Source organism: Rhincodon typus, chromosome 27, assembly GCF_021869965.1.
Source record: "Rhincodon typus isolate 14 chromosome 27, sRhiTyp1.1, whole genome shotgun sequence".
NCBI lineage: Eukaryota > Metazoa > Chordata > Chondrichthyes > Orectolobiformes > Rhincodontidae > Rhincodon > Rhincodon typus.
The window spans coordinates 246,228-268,944 of NC_063358.1; the positions used below are offsets into that span (position 1 = coordinate 246,228).

General features: G+C 41.3%; 1 protein-coding gene across 1 annotated transcript in view; it reads left to right on the top strand.

Moving 5' to 3' along the window:
- txlna (taxilin alpha) overlaps positions 1-22,717 on the top strand; it is an 84,632-nt gene that overhangs the window by 20,657 nt on the left and 41,258 nt on the right. Inside the window, exons 3-4 of the mRNA XM_048613034.1 lie at positions 9,975-10,066; positions 15,392-15,562. Of these exons, the coding sequence (XP_048468991.1) occupies positions 9,975-10,066; positions 15,392-15,562 (263 nt within the window). The remainder of the gene's footprint in view (positions 1-9,974; positions 10,067-15,391; positions 15,563-22,717) is intronic.

Sequence of the window (22,717 nt, forward strand, 5' to 3'; positions counted from 1 at the left end):
GTCCCACTTGTCTCCTCTTTATCATGAACAAAGTAATGGAATGGACCCTTGACAGTACTATTAAAGAGCACATAATCAGCAATAACTTGCTGATTGGATTCAGATTTAGTTCATAGAATCCCCACAGTGTGGAAACAGACCATTTGGCCTAACAAGTCCACACCAACTCTCCGAGGAACATCCCAGTAGAGTCATAGAATCTAACAAAGGCTGACACTGTCAGGAAGGGCTCATTTTGTTGAAACCTGGGATTGAACCAGGGGCCTTTAGATCTTCAGTCTAAGATTCAGTGCTAGTTCTGCCAGGGCCACTTAGCTTCTGATGTCATTATAGCCTTAGTCCAAACAGACAAAAGAGTGAACTCCAGCCGTGAGATGAGAGTTATTGCTCTTGACATCAAGGCAGCATTTGACTTAATATGGGATCAGGAAGTCCTTTCAAAACTGAAAGCAGGGAAAATGGGCAGGAGGAGAGCTTCTGCTCTGCTTGGTGCCATAACTAGCACAACAAATATAACTGTTGTCCTGGACCTCCAGCAACATCTCTGCAAGAGTTCGTCAAGATAATGTCTTTGACCCAACCATCTTCAGCAGCTTTGTCAATCACATTCCCTCTATCGTAAGGTCTGAAGTGGGGATGTTCACTGATGACTACACAAAGTTCAGTTCTATTTGCAAATCCCCTCACACTGAAACAGTCTGTGTCCGTTCGCAGCAAGACTTGGATAATATAGACTTGAGTTGAGAAATGGCATATAACATGTATACTACATAAATGCCAGGCAATGGCCATCGCAAACAACTGAATTCAGCTATTGCCCCTGACATTCACGGACATTACCATTGCCAATTTCACCCCCCCCACCATCAGGATTACTCTTAACTGGGAACTGAACTGGATTAACCATGTAAATCCTGTGGCTGCAAGAACATCTCAGAAGCTTAGAGTCCTGTGGCAGGTAAACTACCTTTTGCCTTCTGAATCCTGTCCACCATCGACAAAGCACAAATCAGAAGAGTGATGGAATGCTCCCCATTGGCGGGATGAGTGTTGCTCCAGTGATGCTGAAGATGCTTGACACTGTCCAAGACAAAGCTGCCCCCTTGATTGGAACCACATTTGGCACCTCAAACATTAATTTTCTTAATCACCAATGGGCATTAGCAGCAGTGTGTACCATCCATGACAGATTGTATACACAGACATGCGTACATGCCGTAAAGAATTTGTTAACTTTTATAACCCAAATTGTGCAGTTGCCGATTTAAACAATGTGCTGACAAACTGGAGCCATGGATTGTTTACAAGCGAAGCTGATTGATAACTGGTCCCTAGTCCACAAACCAGTGACCAAGGTCCTGTGCCTGCCAGTAAAGGTACTGGTTGTCACATATCTGAACAGCTTGCGCTTGAATGAAACGGAGGATCTTGTTCCAATCAGAAGGATGAATACTGGACCTACTGCTTTTTGTTACTTTTGTAAATGATTTGGATATGAATATAGGAGGTATGGTTAGTAAGTTTGCAGATAACACCAAAATAAGTCGTGTAGTAGGCAATGAAGGTGGTTATCTCAATATAACGGGATCTTGATCAGGTGGGCCAATGGGCTGAGGAGTGGCAGGTGGAGTTTAATTTAGATAAATGTGCGATGTTGCATTTTGATATGGCAAACAAGGGTAGGATCCTAGGACACTTTGCCAAACAAAGAGACCTAGGGGTGCAGGTACATAATCCCCTGAAAGTGGAGTCACAGGTACACAGGATGGTGAAGAAGGCATTTGGCACGTTTGTTTCATTAGTCATGACATTGAGTATATGAGTTGGGATGTCATGTTGCAGCTGTACAGCCCCTTGGGGAGCCACTTTTGGAATATTGCATACAATTCTGGTCGCTCTTCTATAGGAAAGATGTTGTTAAACTTGAGACGGTACAAAAAAGATTTACAAGGATACTGCCGGGGCTGGTGGGTTTGAAGTGTAGACAGAGGCTGAATAGACTGGGCCCAACTCCCCCTGGAGCACCGGAGATTGAAAGGTGGCCCTATAGAAGTTTACCAAATCATGAGGGGCATGGGTAGGGTGAAAGGCCAGGTCTTTTTCCTAGGGTGGGAGAGTCTAAAACTAGAGGCCATAGTTTTAAGGTGAGAATGGAAAGGTTTAAAAAGGACCTGAGGAGTAACTTTTTCACGCAGTGTCGTGCGTATATGGAACGAGGAAGTGGTGGAGGCTGGTACAATTACAACGTTTAAAAGGCATCTGGATGGGTATATGAGTAGGAAGGGTTTAGAGGGATATGAGCCAAATGCTGGCCAATGGGGCTAGGTCAAATTGGGATGTCTGGTTGGCACAGATGAGTTGGATAAAAGGGACTGTTTCCGTTCTGTATGACCCTATAAGAGAAACCAATAGATCTCAGCAGCAAAAAGCACTCACTTTCAGTTCTCTGCAGTAAGCCACTTTAAACTTAAATTAAACCAGATTATCTTTCCTTCAGCAGATGCTGCAAGTTGTAACTTTGAATTGGATTAGCCAGAGACCATACATAATTGAGTATAATTTTGGTTCCCTTACTTGGGGAGGATGTAGTTGCATTGGAGGCATTCAAAAGAGGTTCATAAGATTGATTCCAGAGATGAGTGTTTTGTCTTAAGATTTAGCAATTTAGGCCTGTATTCCGAGTTTAAGAGAATGTGAGAGGACAGGTATAATTGAGGTACTTAAGATGCTAAAGGAGACTGACAAAGCAGCTGTCGAGATGGTATTTCCTCGAGGGGCAATCTGGAGTGACAGATCTCAAATTTCAGACCAGGGGTAGCAAATTTAAAATAAAGATGAGAAATTGCTTCTCTCAAGTTGGGGGTGGGAGTGGTTGCATGGCGGCTCAGTGGTTAGCACTGCTGTTTCACAGGGGCCCAGGTTTGTTTCCACCCTCGGAGCCTGCACATTCTGATCGTGTCTGTGTTGGTTTTTTCCCGCAGTCCAAAGATGCACAGGTTAGATAGATTGGTCATGCTAAATTGCCTATATTGGCCAGGGTTGTGCAAGATAGGTAAATTAGCCATGGTAAATGTAGGGTTACAGGGATAGGGTAGGGGAGTGAGTCTGAGTGGGATGCTGTTCAGAGGGTCGGTGTCATTCAATGGGCTGAATGGCCTGATTTCACACTGGAGGGATTCTATAATTCAAGAGTTGTGAACCTGTGGAATTCACTATAATTCACTCTGGAATTCACCAGTGTGTGGCGGATGCCAGGACATTGAATAAATTTAAGGAGCAGATGGATTTTTAATTATTAGTGACTTGAATGCTTACACAGCGTCTGCAGGAGAGCGGAGTTGAGGCCGAGCTGGGGTCGACCAAGATTGTATTAAATGACAGAACAGACCCGTGGGGCTGATTTGCTTAAAGCTTCTAGTTTTTGTGTTCTTACAAGTAAAACAGCCACCCTGTGCCTGTTGCAAACTGGTTGAAGTATTTGTAGAAATGAAGCTTGAGGAGAAGCCTTTGGATCAACAAGAATCAACCTGACAGATCTAATGAACAAAGACTGTAGAACTGTTTATTCAGTTTTCCCACTGCCCAAGTTTTGTTTTCACGTTTAGAAATTTAATTCTACTTAGTTTATTTGTTTACCTGTAGCTAGAGGTTAATGACTGTAATACAGATGGATTTTTTAAGTATGGAAGCTTGGTCTGTGCTTTCCTTTAATCTAGGTATGAAAATCAGGTAATTTGAGGCTTTTGTGTATTTCTTTTAAAACAACTTTTAACTTACGTGAGGACTCTGTGATCACTGGGGCTTAATTTCAAAAGCCCAGTGAGTTGTAACTCTCCGGACCTAGTCTTTTTCTCTGGCTCTGCTTCTTTGCTTAAAAGGCAATTTTATTTTATTAGTTAGCACTGCTGCTTGGTACTGTTTCAATGATTTATTTTTATTGATATACATTTAAGTTTGCAATTTATTGCTTTGGAACTTTTTTGTGAAATTCATATTTTACTGCTGTGACAATTTTTAAAAAAAAATTTAGTCATTACCCTTCTGAGTGAGAGAAAAATCGAAATTTTCTTCCCCCACCCCTTTCCCATCAGTCTTTCTATAAAGGCTTCCACATGGTCTGGCTCCACCTGTTCCCAACTTGTAGCCATCTTTGCTCTGGGACCGCTCTGTTCCAGGCTACTGGCCATCCCTGCTCTGGTACATTGGGAAAATGGTCAGGTGGACTAGTTGGATTGGAGGGTCTGTTTCTGTGTGATGGGACTCGATGACTCTATTTCAATCAGCTCAGAGGGTGTGCTTACACAGCTAAATGACAGCAGTGGTTCAAGATGATGTTCTCATTTGGCTCTTTTACCTTGTTCACCTTCTTTGTTTTCTGTTTCCCTTCTTGTGTTTAATCAGATATCTCAAATAGTCCAATTCCTCAGAAACTGTCTCTGGCTTCATCTTATTCCTTGTGGATTCCAACTTAAATTTCACCCTTTATGTTATAATCGAAGATTTGAACAAGCATATGAAAATACCTTGACGTGTAGAATTCGTCAAGAAGTATTCTGCTGTCAATGCTATATGCTGCCAAATGTACATTCTTCATCTCTACCTTAAGGAACATTGACTCCCCGTATCTCAAAACTGTCTTGATACACAGTTTTGTTTATTCTCCACCTCATTCCACACTAACAAAAAAACGCTCTATCTTCAATTCAGAATGAGGGATTGCACGCTTCAACAATTTGTACGTGTTAACAGCCAGTTGATCCTTCTTTCCTTTTCCGTCCTCTGAACCCCATTCTTTCTCGAGTCCTACCCTTATCTCTAAACTGCATGGTTAAAAAACACCAGTGGGATTTAGTGTTGTGGGAGTCATGTGACCAAACCTCTGCTTCTAGGGGAGCATTTGGCAGCGTTCCCAGTCCTGTATCACTATTGCCTGCCTGCCTGCTGCCTCGACGTCTTCTTCCTCATTGTTTGCTGCCTCATGCTCAGCAAGGGTAATGGTGAGCTCTGGTCCAGTACTGTGTTTCCTGTATTGACATCAATTGCTACCCTCAGTGTGAATTCAGTACCACTGCTGGCTGCTGCATATGGGAGTCTTGGAGATATGTTTCTATGTTTGTTCATTTTATTCTTTATTCATTCACGATATGAGGGCTTCGCTGGCCAGGCAGCATTTAATGCCTATCCCTAAGAGTCAACTACATTGCTGTGGGTCTGGAGTCATATGTAGGCCAAACCAGCTAAGGATGGCACTTTCCTTCCCTAAAGGGCATTAGTGAACCGGATGGGTTTTTCCGACAATCGACAATGGATTCATGGTCATCATTAGACTGTTAATTCCAGATATTTATTGAATTCAAATTCCACCATCTGCCATGGTGGGATTCGAACCCAGGTCCCCAGAACATTATCTGGGTCTCTGGATTAACAGTCCAACGATAATACCACTAGGCCATCACCTCCTCATATCAGTTGTAACAACACATCAGTTATCCATTGAGCCTGACAGATCTATTGAATGCAGAGCCTTCCAAGTCATCTGGTCAGTGATACACCCAAGGAAATGGAAAGGGAGTTAGACATAGACATAGAAGTTAGGAGCAGGAATAGGCCATTTGACCCTTTTGAGCTTGTTATGCCATTCAATATGATGATGGCTGATCATTACATTCAATATGCTAACACCTCCACTCGTGCTTGCACCCCCCCACCCCTCCTTTGATCCCTTTAGCCGCAAGAGCTATATCTATCTCCTTGAAAACACATTATGGTAGTGAATTCCACAGGCACTTGACTGTCTGTGAAGACATTTCTCCTCATGTCAGTCTTAAAAGGTTTACACCTTATCCTTAAACTGGATTCCCCCACCATCAGGAACATCCTTCCTGCATCTAACCTGCCTAGCCCTGTTTGGAATTTTATAGGTTTCTGAGATTTATTTAGGATATCCGTCGGCATGGACGAGTTGGACCAAAGGGTCTGTTTCCATGCTGTACATCTGTATGACTGTATACCCCCTCAATCTTCTGAACCGAATCAATCTCTCCTCATACATCAGTCCTCCCTTTCCATAAGTCAATTTCATAAACTTTTGCTGCACTCCCTCCATAGCAAGAACATCCTTCATCAGATAAGGAGTCTGCACTACTAGTCAGTGAGATCATGGCTGATCTGACAATCCTCAACTCCATTTTTCTACCTTTTTCCCCATAACCCTTGATTCCCATACTGATTAAAAATCTGTTGATCTCAGCCTTGAATATACTTAATGTCCTAGCCTCAAGAGCCCTCTGTGGTAAAGAATTCCAAAGATTGTCTACCCTCAAAAGAAATTCCTCCCTGTGCCTGTCTTACTTGGGTGACCCTTTGCTTTAAGATTATGCCCTCTGACATTCTCACAATAGGAGACAACCGCTCATCAACTACCCTGTCAATCCCATTAAGAAACTCACGTTCCAGTAAGGTCACCTCTCATTTTTCTAAACATCAATGAGTACAGTCCCAACCTAGTCAAACTCTCCTTGTAGGAAAATCCCTCCATACTGGGATCAACCTAATTCATCTTCGCTAGACTGCCTCCAGTATATCTATATCCATTTTTCTCAGAGGGTGGCATCGTAATTTGTTAGTTGACGAAGTGAATGTTGAAGGCGTTAGAGAGGTGCTGTTCAAGTGAGTTTCGGATGATGTCATGTGTGTTGTCGGAGCTGCACTCGTCCAGTAACTGTTTTCCATCACGTTCCTGGCTTTTGCCTTGGGGATGACAGACAGGCTTTGGGAAGTCAGGAGGTGAGTTACTGATTGCAGATTTCCCAGCCTCTGACCTGATCTTGTAGTCACAGTATTTATATGGCTAGTCCAATTCAGTTGCTTGGTAACTCCAGGATGTTGATGATTGGGGTTTCAGTGATGGTAACTGCATTGAATGGCAAGGCGTGATGGCTGGATTCTGTCTTGTTGGAGATGATTATTACTTGGCACTTGTGATGTGAATGCTGCTTGCCACTATCCGTCGTGTCTAAATGTCGTCTGGGTCTTGCTGCATTTGGACATGGACTGCGTCATATCTGAGGAATTATGAAAGGTATTGAACATTGTGAAATCCTATGTGAACATTCCCACTTCTGATCTTGGGATGGATCTTGGTCATTAATTCAGCAGCGGAGAATGTTTGGGCTCAGGGTATCTGTCCACATTTCCTGTCCTTTACACACTATCCAAACAACTAACTGTGAACCTGTCTACCTCTTCTGCAGGCTGTTTCTTCTTGAAGAATCAAAAACTAATCTCTGCATAAGATGCTTCATACCACCTGCAGGACAAGCTTGCATTAATGATTTGAGGCCGTCACCAATCCCAATTTGATTGATAGCCATGTCCAGCAGGTTAATGAGCTCATTAATCAATTCATTCTGGAACATGTTTTCACTGTGCATAACTCTTAGTCTTGTGCATTTAAAACTTTATCAGTTCGCAGCAGCTTAACCCTCTGAGATGCCCCCATCTCCAATGAGAAGAAACTACTGATGACAATCATTTAGGTTCTCGCATGTGTCTTAAAATTTGTTTTACCATTTGTGCCAAGACACATGTCTAATCTTACTTATAAAACCTTAAAGCTTTAATAAACCACTGATAATTAATAAGAATATTTTCTAGGAATATGCTGGACTCATAGAGTCAAATAGTGGTTATGCTTTGATTCAAAACAGCTGTAGCAGCTTTCTCTCCACAGATGCTGCCAGATCTGCTGAGTTTTTCCAGCAATTTCTGCTTGTGTTTGTTGCAGCTTTAGCAAGCACTGGGCAGCTTGTGGAACCTTATTTATGGAACCTTATGGTTTTTGGAAAAAGAAAAGTTGTATTAAAACTAACTGGTTATCTTGCCATTGAAATAGGACTTGGAACAGGATCTTGTATTGGAATCAGCTCATTTATTCTTGAAGTCACTTTGAACTAGGGTTAGCTAAGAATATACATTTTTAAACAAGATCTAATCAGCCTGTCTGGACATAGTTTGATACCTCAGTGGCAGGTACGGCTTGAACCTGGACCTCCTGGACCAGAGGCAGGGGTTTTACCATTGCATCACAAAACTTCCTAAGAATGCAAAGTTTATGCCAATTAGTCATGAAGTCCTATTACTTGATAAGACTAAATAATGAAATGGGCAGATCACTTGACAGATCAATTCTGTAACAACTTTTCAGAACCATTAATTGCAGTTTGCTTTTATTTGTCAAAAAAGTTTAGTAGAGGTGGAGTGAGTGTGGATTTATCATCATCAGGAGTAGCTTGTGTTTCTACAGTCCTTTCATTATGTTTAACCAATTTGAATCATAGAATCCCTACAGTGTGGAAACAGGCCATTCGTACCAACAAGTCCACACCACCCCTCCGAAGAGCATCCCACCCAGGCCCATTTTCCCACCCCTGATTTCCCATGTCTAACCCACCTAACCTAAACATCCCTGGACACTATGGGCAATTTAGCATAGCCAATCCACCTACCCTTCACATCTTTGGACGTTGGGAGGAAACCGGAGCACCAGGAGGAAACCCACGCAGACACGGGGAGAATGTGCCAACTCCACACAGACAGTCGCCCGAGGCTGGAATCGAACCTGGGTCCCTGGCGCTGTGAGGCAACAGTGCTAACCACTGAGCTTTCTATTTCTGCTGTCAAATCTCAAGCATGTATCATTCTGTATCACTTGTGTATATATGTTCGATGTTCGGTAGATTTTAGAAGTCTTGACATTGCACTATTGAGGAATTAGCTTGCACTTGTTGCATGTGTGAAATATTCTGTGAAAGTTATTTTGTGCACTGGACAATGTAGCGGGGTAAAATGCACGTAGGCAATTCTGTTAATTGTGTCTTGTAGCAGAACTGTGTAAACGTTGATTTGAAATGTCACAGTAAGGCATATTTAGTGTTCTTTCTGACAAATGTTTGCCTATTTGAATCTGTATTTGTGTATATATGAACAGAAATTGAAGGATGTACCTCCAGAATTATGCCACTTGTTGTTTTTAACCTGCACACTTTTTAAAAACACTTGAATGTGGGCTTTTAAATTTTAAATGTTCTTTCTAGCTTTTATATTTTATTAACTTTGTAGAAAAACCTTTTCAATAAATGTTATTTCAGCCTTCTTTTACAATTGTTACTAAAATGAAATATTAAATTGCCTATCACGGAATCATCGGAACAAAATTGTTTCAATTTCTGATTAGTTGGTACTTCCATAAAATGAAACTAACTTTATTAAATTCGTTCATAACTTGTAGTGTTTTTGTTTCTGTAAACTTTGTGTCCCTTTGTTTCACTGTATCAAATATCATTAAAAAAAACACAAATTCAACTCCCATTTCTTGAACAGTTTTCGGGTAGTTTTAACTGTTGACTCTGGAAGCGTGGCTTTGATCTAAATACAAGCATTTTTCTAAATATACATCTGGGAAAATATGGATTCCTGCAGTAAGTCAAAAGCATGTAGAAATACTCTTTCATTATGTCTGCAGACCATTTACAGCAATTTCTTTACTTCTGGTTTCTCCTATTCAGTTTACCTTTTAATCTCTAACTCAAAAATTTTATTATTTTAAGCAAATGTGCCGTAACTTGTATGCTATTTAGTGTTTTGTGGAAATTTACTGATAAATTGCTTTTGATTGATTGATTGGGTACATTTTAATTCCTTAAGAAAATGTGGTTTGTATTCCATCTGATGTTTTAAAGATAGACCTTAAAAGGATAAATGAATAAGGTGCAAGGTCATATAGTTTGTACTATTCTTGCCAAGCACTTTTGGGTAGTATTAACATAGCTTATGGAAAACATTTTCAATTAACAGGTCAATTAAGGGGACCATATTGAGTACATGAAGAAGAAAACATTTTGAAATTATTTTCTTTCATTGATTTTCTCTTGCAAAATGTGTAGCGCTTCAATACTGTGATTGTCTTTTTGCAGGAAAGGAAATAACATTGCTGATGCAGACACTGAACACTTTGAGCACCCCAGAGGAGAAGCTTGCTGCACTTTGCAAGAAATATGCAGACATGGTCAGTTCAAATGGCTTAAAAGTTAAACATACAGCTCCTTGCTAAACTGAAACAAAAATTCTGTTCTGAATTTTTGTTTTTGTTTAAAAGCATAATCTAAGTGTGCATAATGGATATGGATGACTTGGACATTTGTATTTTAATATTGCTAATGAGTAGTTTGTGTGCTTTAGCCTCAATGTGCAGTACCTCTGAAAAGTGCACCTTTGATTTGTTAATCTTTGAGTAGCCATGTTGTTATTAACAAATCACAGTTCATTCTAACAGGGATCATGGAATTGTTATGGTATAGAAGGAGGTCATTCAGTCCATCACGCCTCCAACAGCTCTTTAAACAAGCCTCATTATATAGTGCCAATCTCCTGCTTTTTCCCCATATCCTTGCAGATTTTCATCCAGAAAATCACCTAATGCCCTCTTGAATGCCTGAATTGGACCTTTACCACATATCTAGACAGCGCATTCCATACCCTAACTATTCATAGAATCAGAGTTGTGCAGCATGCAAACAGACCTTTTGATCCAACTCATCCATGCCAACCAGATAGCCTAAATTTATGTAGTCCCATTTGTCAGCAGTTGGCCCATATCCCCCTAAACCCTTCCTATTCACGTACTCAAACGGATGCCTTTTAAATGTTGTAATTCTACTGGCAGCTCATTCTATACATACACCACCTGCTGCTTGGAACAGTTGCCTCTTAGGTTCCTTTCATATCTTTCCCCTCTCACCTTAAACCTATGGCCTTTAGTTTTTGTCTCTTTTGATCTTGGCTGTTCACCCTATTCATGCCCCTCATGATTTTACAAACCTCTTTGAGGTCACCCCTCAACCTCCAACACTCCAGGGAAAATAGCATCAGCCTATTCAGCCTCTCCAGACTTGGCAACATCCTTGTAAATCTTTTCTGCACCCTTTCAAGTTTAACAGCATCTTTCATATCGTACAGCACAGAAACAGACCCTTTGGTCCAACCAGTCCAGGATGAAAATAGTTCCAAACTAAACTAGCCCCATCTGCCTGCTCCTGGCCTATATCCCTCCAAACCTTTCCTAATGATATACCCATCCAAATGCCTTTTAAACATTGTAATTGTATGCACATCCACCACTTCATCAGGAAGTTCATTTCACATGTGAACCATTCTCTGTGTAAAAAATGTGCCTTCTATGTCTTTTATAAATTTCTATCCTCTAACCTTAAAAATGTGCTCTCTAGTCATGAAATTCCCCACCTTAGGGAAAGGACAACTACCATCTACTCTATCTATACCTGTCATTATTTTATAAACCTCTATCAGGTCACCTGTCAACCTCCTACACTCCAGTGAGAAAAGTTCCAGCCTTTCCTTATAATTCAAACCTTGCATACCCAGCAACGTCATGGTAAATCTCTTCTGAGCCCTCTCCAGGTTGATAATACCCTTCCTATAACTGGGTGACCAGAACTGGACACAGTATTCCAGAAGAGGCCTCACCAATGTCCTGTACAACCTCAATATAATGTCCCAACTCCTTTACTCAAAGGACTGAGCAATGAAGGCAAGCATGCCAAAACGCCTTTTTACCATCCTGTCTATATGTGATGCAAACTTTGAAGAATTCTGTATCTGCGCCCCTAGGTCCCTCTGTTCTACAACACTACCCAAGGCCCTACCATTAATTGTATAAGCCCTACCCTTGTTTGTTGTACCAAAATGCAATATTTCGCATTTATCCAGTTTGAACTCCATCTGCTGTTTTTCAGCCCATTGACCCATCTGATCGAGATCCCTTTGTAATATTAGAAAACATTCTTCATTGTCTACTATGCCACCAATTTTGGTGTCATCCGCAAACTTACTAACCATGCCTTCCATATTCTCAGTCCAATCATTTATATAAATGACAAACAGAGGAGGTCCCAGAACCGATCCCTGTGGAACCCCGCTGGTCACAGGCCTCCAACCAGAAAAGCAACCCTCTACCATTACTCTCTGTCTCCTGCCATTAAGCCTGAATCCCATGTCACCTAACTTTACTAATTAGTCTACCATGTAGAATCTTGTCAAAGGCTTTATTCATTTCCAAATGAAAAATGTCTACTGCTCTGCCATCATCAACCTTTTTGATAACTTCCTCAAACAACACCATTAAGTTTGTGAGACATGATTTTTCTCGCACAAAACCATGCTGACTATCCGTAATCAATTTCTGCCTCTCTAAATGTCTATAAATCCTATCTTTTATAATCACTGCCAACAATTTACCCACAACCTAAATCAGACTCTCAGGTCTACAGTTCCCTGGTTTCTCTTTACAACCTTTGTTAAACAAAGATACAACATTAGCCACCCTCCAGTCATCAGGCGCCTCACCCATAATTATAGATGATGCAAATATTTCTGCAAATGGTCTCATAATTTCTTCTCTTACTTCACACAACATTCTGGGATACATTAGATCAGGTCCTGGAGATTTATCGACCTTTTATATTCTCTAAGACTTCCCGAACTTCCTCTTCTGTTATGTGAACTGTTTTGAAACCATCAAAGTTTATTTCGCTGCATTCACTAGACTCCATTTCTTTATCCACAATAAAAATGGATGCAAAATATTCATTTAGTATCTTTCACATCTCCTGGGGTTCAACACTAAGACGAGCTCCTTGATCTTTAAGAGGCCCAACCCCCTTCTCTAGTTACCCTCTTGCTCTTAATGTATTTGTAGAATCTGTTTGGATTATCCTTAACCTTACCTGCCAATGCTATCTCATATCCCCTCTTTGCCTTCCTGATTTCTGTCTTTAAGAATGCCCCCACACTCTTTATATTAATTAAGAGATTCAATTGAACCAAGTTGTCCACTTCTAAAAACGATTCTCTTTTATTCTTGACTAGAACCTCAGTATCTTTATTCATCCGTTGTTCATTAATCTTACCAGCCTTACCCTTCACTCTAACAGGAACAAAATGCCTCTGAACTCTTGTCATCACACTCTCGAACACTCCCTACTTGTCAGACATCTTTTTACCTGTGAACAGCCTACTTCAATCAACTTCTGAAAGTCCTTGTCCTGTGCCATTAAAATTTGCCTTACTCCAATTAAAAACTTTAACTTTTACGGAAGGCTTATCCTTTTCCATAACCATTTTGAAACTAATAGAATTATGATAGCTAGAACCAAAGTGTTCCCCCACTTTTACTTCAGTCACCTGCCCTGCCTTATTGCCCAAAAGGAGTCTAGTTTTGCTCCTTTTCTAGTAGGAACATCCACATATTGACGAACAAAATTTTCTTGAGCACGTTTGTCAAATTCTTCACCATCCAAACCTCTAACGCTATGGAAGTGCTAGTCAATGTTCAGAAAATTAAAATGCCCAATTATTACAACTTTGAACTTTACTATGCTTACCTATATATCCTATAGCAGGGAGACCAGAAATGAACGCAGTATTCCAAAAGTGGCCTAACCAATGTCCTGTACAGTTGCAACATGACGTCAACTACTATACTCAGTGCACTGACCAATAAAGGCAAGTGTATCAAAAGCCACATTCATTACCCTGTCTGCCTGTGACTCCACCTTCAAGCTACTATGAACCTGCACCTCAAGGTCTCGTTGTTTGGCAACACTCCCTAGGACCCTACCATTAGGTGTACAAGTCCTGCCTTGATTTGCCTTACCAAAATGCAATACCTTACATTTACCTAATTAATCTCCATCTGCCATTCCTTGCCTATCTGATCAAGATCCCATTATACTCTGAGGTAACCTTCCTCACTGTTCACTACACTACCAATTTTGATGTCATCTGCAAAGTTACTCACCATTCCCCCGTATTCACATCCTAATCATTTATATAAGTGACAAAAGCAGTGGACCCAGCACCAATCGTTGCAGCGTATCGCTGGTAACAGGTTTATCAGTCCAAAATAAAAACCCCTCCACCACTACACTGTCTCCTACCTTCAGGCCAATTTTGTATCAAAATGGCTAGCTCTCCCTGGATTACTTCACCTTTGTTATGCAGATCATTTAAAAATCTGTGTCTAGTTTCTGTTAGCTGAGTGGCTGTTTTGCGATGCAGGTTCAATTCCTGCACTAGCTGCGGTCACCAAAAAGGCCCCACCAACTGAACTTCATCTGAGGTGTGGTTACCCTTGCATTAAACTCACCACCAGGCTATCTCTCTCTCATGAGAGAGCAGCCCTATGGTCCTCCTGAGACTATGGCAAATTTACCTTTAAATTTATGCTCTCTTGTTCCTTTCATGAGTTGGGAACAGTTTCTCCCTATCTGCTCAAGCAATGATGTCTATCAGTCATCTGAGAACTCTGGACAGGTCTATCTCATGGTTTTGAAAACCTTTATCAAATCTCCTCTTAGTTGCTTTCTCTGAAAGATCAGTCCCAACATCTTCAGTCTGTCCTCAGAACTGAAGGTCCTCAACTGAAGTTCCTCATCCCCAGAACCATTTTTGTAAAATCACTTCTGCACCGTCTCCAATACATTCACATCCTTCCTATGTGTTCTGAGGAAGGGTCACCGGACCCAAAATGTTAACTCTGATTTTCTCTTCACAGATGCTACCAGACCTGCTGTGAGTTTTTCTAGCAACTTCTGTTTCTGTTTCTGTTTCTGATTTAGAGCATCCACAGTTCTTTTGGTTTTCACATTCTTCCTCTGACATGATCCCCAGTAGTGAAGGCTTTCAAATTAATCTATAACAGTTGCAAGGTGCTTACAGATCACTTCTCCCTTTTGGGAAATGCTTCAACAATGGAAATAGCCCTATCAGCTTTGCACTGAATACACCAAAAGTAACTGAAATATTGTTCTTTAAACGGACAAATTTCAGTCTCGTTGTTCCGGCATCTGAACTCCTATCCTGCAACAGCCCTAATTTATTATGATTGCTGTAGATAATAACTTGGTGGTGGGGTGGGGTGGGGGGGGAGGTGGCGGCTTGATTTCCCAGTGATCAACTTAAAAGACTCGCACAAGAAGATTTCAAGTTTTAAGCCTTTTACTGTAACAAAGTAAAATCAACATCGGCTAGAGGCTACCAAATAGACAATTTGTATTCTGTACTCCCTTTTACTTTCAGTTAAAGAAACCATTATAACTTGATCCTCTTGCAAAGCTTGTATTCATAACAACTGCACCTTTAGTAAACAGCATTACTGCACTGGGCCTTGTTAGCTTGACTTATGTTGTTTGAAGTTGTAAGTGTTCAGCAAAATGGTATTTTAACAGAAATTAAACTGCAAAATTAGTCACTTTCAATTAAATTTATCCTAAAATTTGGCATTTTTCAAATGATACGTTTGATCTGTCTGCAGCTTGAAGAGCACAGAAATACTCAAAAGCAAATGAGACTTCTACAAAAGAAACAAACGCAGATCATCCAAGAGAAGGATCATCTTAGGAATGAGCACAGCAAAGCCATTCTGGCACGCAGCAAACTAGAAAGTCTATGTCGTGAGCTGCAACGCCACAATCGAACTCTTAAGGTATTATAAGTGATCGATTACCGTAAATTTGTGTACAACTGATACCTTTTGGGTGTTGTATAAGTTTAGGCTCTGTGGCTAAAACCTTGTAGGTTTTTTTTGCTTTACTTATATATTTAAGTTTTGCATCTGTAACTGTACAAATTTTGAAGTATGTTTGGCTGGAACTAGTACATATAAAAAAGGACAGAAAGCCACATGGTTTACCATGTTTGACCTTACCTGCCATTGTCATAGCATTAAGCTCAATCCACCCATCCTTCTGCAATCGTGCAATTTTACAGAAAGAGGAAAAGAAAAATATGTATAACAAGTTGGTGATGAAATATTTCAGGAATTTCTCTCTGGGCTATGCAACAATTAAGCAAGTTTCAGGAGAGGGCAATGACTGGTATCATCATTCTGTATGCACCTACCTAAATCTGTGCTTTGAGCTGCCTTTCATTCAGTGGAACTTAACCCAGACTCCTTTTGAATGCGTGTATTGAATTCATGGTTAACTCATTATTGATTTCTTGTTTTAATGTTCAATCTCTCAAAATAGGTGTTTCCTTGCATCTGTCTTAATGTTGCACTTTTTTAACTTGAACTGTTTCCTACTTTTGCCTATTGTGTTTATAGTGTAGGTATCAATTTTGTTTTCCAAGGAATGTTTCTTTGTTTTCACAGACAATCTTTCATTCTTTTGCTCTTTCTGTAAGATTGTATGATTGAGAAGGATGGGTGGATTGGGCTTAATGCTATGATAAAGATGGACAATGGCAGGTAAGGACAGGCGTGGTAGACCATGTGGCTTTCTGTCCTTTTTTATATGTACTAGTTCCACCCAAACATGTTTCCTTTAGATGATGCGATTATGAAATAACATTACCCCCAATGGAAATGTGAACTTCAGAAAAAGAGCCATGTAGGACTCAAAACATTAACTCTGTTTCTCTCTTCACAGATGTTACAAGACCTCCTGAGTTTCTCCAGCATTCTTTGCGTGTGTTTCAGATTTTCAGCTTCTGTTGTATTTTACTTTTAGAATCTTTTCACTCATTGGTTGTTGCCATGATTGAATTTTCCAGGGTATTCTGGGGGTTTCAGAGGGTGAATTTGCTCTGTGCTCTGTGCTCTGTGCTCTGTGCTCTGTGCTCTGTGCTCTGTGCTCTGTGCTCTGTGCTCTGTGCTCTGTGCTCTGTGCTCTGTGCTCTGTGTGTTTTTTTTTTAACCCTGTGGCTTGGGATGTTTGACAGAGACAGAAGCCACCCCTATTATTAAAGACCTTAATCAAAGCATTTGACATTCCAAAATATTAAATTTGAAGTTCAGGCTTCCCTGATAGCTAAGGATATTTAAGTATTCATCCAATGACCCTTAGAAACATACAGACATAGAAAATAGATGCAGGAGCAGGTCATTTAGCCCTTCGAGCCTGCACAAGCATTCGGTATTATCATGGCTTATCATGCAATTTCAGTACCCCATTCCAACATTCTCTCCATACCCCTTGATCCCTATAGCCACAAGGGCCACGTCCAGCTCCCTCTTGCATATATCTAACGAACTGACCCCAGCAGCTTTCAGTGGGAGACAATTTCACAGATTCACAACTGAGTGAAGAAGTTCTTTCTCATATCAGTCTGGAATGGCTTATCCCTTATTTTTAAACTGTGACCCTAGATCTGGACCTCCCCAACATTGGGAACATTTCTTCCTGCATCTAGCCTGTCCTGCATCTATGAGACCCCCTCTCGTTCTTCTAAATTCCAGCATGTACAGGCCCAGTCGATCCAGTCTTTCCTCATATGCCAGTCCTGCCATCCTGGTAAACAGTCTGGTGAACCTTTGCTGGACTCCCTCAATAGCAAGAATGTCCTTGCTCAGACTTGGAGACCAAAACTGCACACGGTACTCAAGATGTGGCCTCACTAAGGCCCTAAAGTAACATCATTACTCTGATACTCAAATCCTCTCACTATGAAGGTCAGCATTCCATTAGCTTTCCTTCTCTAAATCTTTTCCAGGACATTGGATCTTCTCACCATATGAGGGAACCAAACCTAGACTTGGTCCAGTTTCATGCAGAATACTAGCATGAATTAATGATTGGGCCTTCAGAAAGAAAACCAAGAATAGGAATGGCAGCCTGTGACTAGTTGGCGTCTGCAAGGATCAGTACCTTGGCACCAACTGTTCACATGACATATCAGTATTTTGGAGGTGGGGACCAAATGTAATATTTCCCAATTTGGAAATGATACTAAGCTATGTGAGAAACATGTATAGCGTCTGCAGGCAGATTTAGATAGACTTGGTAAATGGGCAAGAACATGGCAGATAGAATATAATGTGGAAAAATGTGAGGTTGTCCACTTCGGTAGGAGAAGTAGCTGTGCAGTGTATTTTTTTTAAATGGTAAGAGGTTAGAAAGTGTAGATGTAGAAATGGACCAAGGTGACCTTGTCACAGTCACTGAAGGGTAACATGTAGGTGCAACAAGTTATAAAGACCATAAGACATAGGAGCAGAAATTAGGCCATTCGGCCCACCGTCATTCAATTATGGCTGATAAGTTCCTCAAACCCATTCTCCCGCTTTCTCCCCATAACCCTTGATCCCCTTGATAATCAAGAACCTATCTATCTCAGTCTTCAATGTACTCGATGACCCGGCCTCCACAGCCTTCTGTGGCAGTGAATTCCATAGATTCGCTGGCTGAAGAAGTTTCTCCTTATCTCCGTTCTAAAAGGTCTTCCCTTTACTCTAAGGCTGTGCCCTCGGGTCCTAGTCTCTCCTATCAATGGAAACATCTTCCCAACATCCGCTCTGTCCAGGCCATTCAGTATTCAATTAGATCCCCCCTCATCCTTCTAAACTCCAATGAGTATAGTCCCAGAGTCCTCAAACGTTCCTCATATGTTAAGCTTTCCATTCCTGGGACTATTCTCGTGAACCTCCTCTGAATCCGCTCTAGGGCCAGTACATCCTTCATGAGATATGGGGCCCAAAACTTCTCTCAATACTCCGAATGTGGCCTGATTAGGGCCTTATAAAGCCTCAGTAGTACATCCCTGCTTTTATATTAAAGTCCTCTCAAAATAAATGCCAACATTTATTTGCCTTCCTGACTCAACCTGCAAGTTTACCTTGAAAGAAGCCTGGACTAGAACTCCCAAGTCTCTTTGCACTTCAGACTTCTGAATTTTCTCCCCGTTTAGAAAATAGTCCATGCTTTTATTCTTTTTACCAAGGTGCATGACCTCACACTTTCCCACGTTATATCCCATCTGCCACTTCTTTGCCCACTCTCCTAACCTGTCCAAATCCTTCTGCAGCCTCCCCGCCTCCTCAATATTACCTGTCCCTCCACCTACCTTTGTATCATCTGCAAACTTAGCCAGAATGCCCACAGTTCCTTCATCTAGATCATTAATGTATAAAGTGAAAAGTTGTGGTCCCAACACTGACCCTTGTGGAGCACTACTTGTCACTGGCTGCCATCCTGAGAAAGACCCTTTTATCTCCACTCTCTGCTTTCTGCCAGACAGCCAATCTTCTGTCCATGTAGCACTTTGCCTCTAACACCATGGACCCTTATTTTACTCAACAGCCTCCTGTGCGGCACCTTGTCAAAGGCCTTCTAGATGTCCAGGTAGATAACACCCATTGGCTGTCCTTGGTCTACCCTGCTCGTTACTTCCTCAAAGAATTCTAGCAGATTTGTCAGGCATGACCTCCCCTTGATGAAACCGTGCTGACTTTGCCCCATTTTACCATACACTTCAAAGTTTTCAGAAATCTCATCCTTCACAATGGACTCCAAAATCTTACCCACGACCAAGGTTAGACTAATTGGCCTGTAATTTTCTGTCTTTTGCCTTGCTCCCTTTTTAAGCAAGGGTGTCACATTAGCGATTTTTCCAGTCTTCTGGGATCCTCTCTGACTAGTGATTCCTGAAAGATCACCATTAACGCTTCCACTATCTGTTCAGCTATCTCCTTTAGAATTTGGGGGTGTAGTCCATCTTATTCAGGTGATTTATCCACCTTCAGGCCAATCAGTTTTACTAGCACCTTTTCCTTGGTGATGGCCACCATACTCAGCTCTGCCCCCTGACTCTCTTGAATTTTTGGGATATTACTCGTGTCTTCCACCATGAAGACTGATGCGAAGTAATTATTCAGTTCCTCAGCCATTTCCTTGTCCCCCACTACAATCTCTCCACCATCATTTTGCAGTGGTCCAATGTCCTCTTTTGCCTCTCTTTTGCCCTTTAGATATCTAAAGAAACTCTTACAGTCTTTGTTTATATTACTGGCTAGCTTGCCCTCATATTTAATCTTTTCCCTCCTTATTTCTTTTTTTGTTGCCCTCTGTTGGTCTTTGTAAGCTTCCCAATCCTCTGGTTTCCCACTGCCCTTTGCCACATTATATGCTTTCTGTTTTGCTTTTATGCTACCCCTGACTTCCTTAGTCAGCCATGGTTGCCTCCTGCTCTCTGTACCATGCTTTTTTTGCCTAGGGATTAGGTAGACTAATGGAGTGTTGGTCCTTTTTGTGAGAAGATTTGAAGTAGTGAAGTCTTGCTTAAATTATATAGGAGATTGGTCAGACCACACCTGGAGCAGTGTGTGCAAGGTTTGCCTCCTGATCTCAGGAAAGATACCACTACCATAAACGTTGCAATAAATGTTCACCAGACATGTTCCTCGGATGGCGGGACTGTCCAATGAAGAGAGGTTAGGCAAAATGGGCATGTATTCTGTGGAGTTTTGAAGCATAAGAGACAATCTAACTGAAACTTACAGTTTATCCAAAGGGATAGGCAGGTTAGATGCAGTAAGATGTTTCCCTATTTGGGGAGTCTAAAACCAGGGCACAACTTAAATATAAGAGGGATGCTATTTAGGTTCAAGATGAGGATAAATTAATTTACTCAGAGGGTTGTGAATCTTTGGAATTCTCTATCATTTTGGTGTAAAGAGGCTTGGTGTTTCAGTGCATTTAAGGTAGAGATTGATATGTTTTTGATCACCAGTGGAGTACAGATTTATGAGATCAGATTAGGTGAAAGGCATTGAAGTGTTCGATCAGCCATGATTGTATGAAAAGATGGGGTAGGCTGGACAGACTGAATGGCTTTCTCCTGTTCCTATGTTCCTAATAAAGGAAATTGTACAAGGAAATTATTTACTTTGGTTTATGCTTAGTCTCAGTTATTGTTTCTAATAGTCTGTTTGGTTTTACAAGCACTATGGTTTGGTTTTGCAAGTCCCATAGTGCTTGTCATGGCTTTTGATGACTTGACTCACTATAACCCCCTACCAAGTCTTTTTTGTTCAGTTGCTTTGCAATTCATGGTATATGCAAGTCTGAAATTGTTTGTCCTTGGCGCCTTGAGCTATCACTGCCTAAATATAAAAATTATCTGCCACGTATCTTCACTCTGTCCTTGTAAATGATGAATCTTTACCAATAGGTTCTCGAATATAAGTCAAACATAAATTTGCTGATGGTTCCTTGAGGCCTTAATCTAGAATATTAATTAAAACATCAGTAGAACAGCCGAAGGCATGAGGAACTTAATTTGCTGGGGCTGAGGCTGTATTTAATTTTCCGTTACGCTCCTGACTTGTGCTTTGTAGGTGATAGGCTCTGGTTTGATTTTTTTCTTCTTGGAGATGGTCGTTGTCTGACACTTATGTGGCACCACTGTTACTTGGCACTTAGCATCGCAAGCCTGAATGTTGTCCAGATCTGCTGGACATAAGTTGCTTCAGGATCCCAAGGAGTTGTGAATTCTGGCCATGGTGTAATCATCAGTGAACTACCCTACTTCTCACCTTAGGAGAAGGTCATTGCTGAAGCAACTGAAGATGGTTTTTCCAAGGACATTACCCAGAACAGTTATTCTAGCATCATTCTGCCATTGAGGTGATTGACCCCCAGCAACTGCGATTGCCTTCTCTAGTGCTAAGTATGATTCCAACAACTGGCGCATTTACCCCAGGATTCCCATCAGATGAACATAACAGAACATACAAATTAGGAGCAGAAAACAGTGCCCCATAGATTTGGTTTCATCCACAAGACAAAACATCTTTTCCATGCCCAGTTGTCAAGACCATTCAGGATCTTGTACAATTCAATGCACCTCACTAACCTAAACTCCAGTGGAAACAAGCCCAGACTGTCCAATCTTTCCTCATAAGACAACCCATTAACTTCAGGTATCAATCTAATAAAGCTCCTTTGAACCACCTCCAATGTATTTACATTCTTCCCTAACAAGGAGACTGAAGTTGCACAAACTATTCCAGATATGGTCTCACTAATGTCCTATGGAATGGAGGCATAACATCCTAACTTTTAAGTCATGTTCCCGTTATAATCCATTCAGTTAGCATTCAAATTTGTCCCCCTTGATTGTTTTTTACCTGCATACTAACTTTTGTGACTCATGCACTGGAACACCAAGATCCCTCTGCACCTTGGAATTCTGCACACATGCTTTTTCCTTCTTCCTGTCCCAAAGTGAAAACTTAACAATTTTTCTATGTTGTATATCATCTGCCAGATATTTTTCCCACTCACTTAAACTATTGGTCTGTATGCTTGTTATGTCATCTTTCAACACGTGTACCTTTAGTGTCAGCTGTAAATTTAGCTACCGGTTCCCTTAACCACAACCTTAAATTTACCTGGACCATCTCTAACACCTCTCTCCCCTTCCTGGACCTCTCTGTCTCCATATCGGGCAACCACCTCGAAACCGATATTCATTTCAAGCCCACCGACTCCCACAGCTACCTAGAATACTCCTCCTCCCACCCACCTTCCTGCAAAAATGCTATCCCCTATTCCCAATTCCTTCGCCTCCGCCGCATCTGCTCCCAGGATGAGGCATTCCACTCCCGTACATCTCAGTTGTCCTCGTTTTTCAAGGACCGTAACTTCCCCTCCTCGGTGGTCGAGAACGCCCTCAACCGTGTCTCCCACATCTCCCGCACCTCATCCCTCACACCCCGTCCACGCAATAAGAACCAAAAAAGAATCCCCCTCGTCCTCACGTACCACCCCACCAACCTCCGGATCCAACGCATCATCCTCCGACACTTCCGCCATCTGCAATCCGACCCCACCACCAAAGACATCTTTCCCTCCCCACC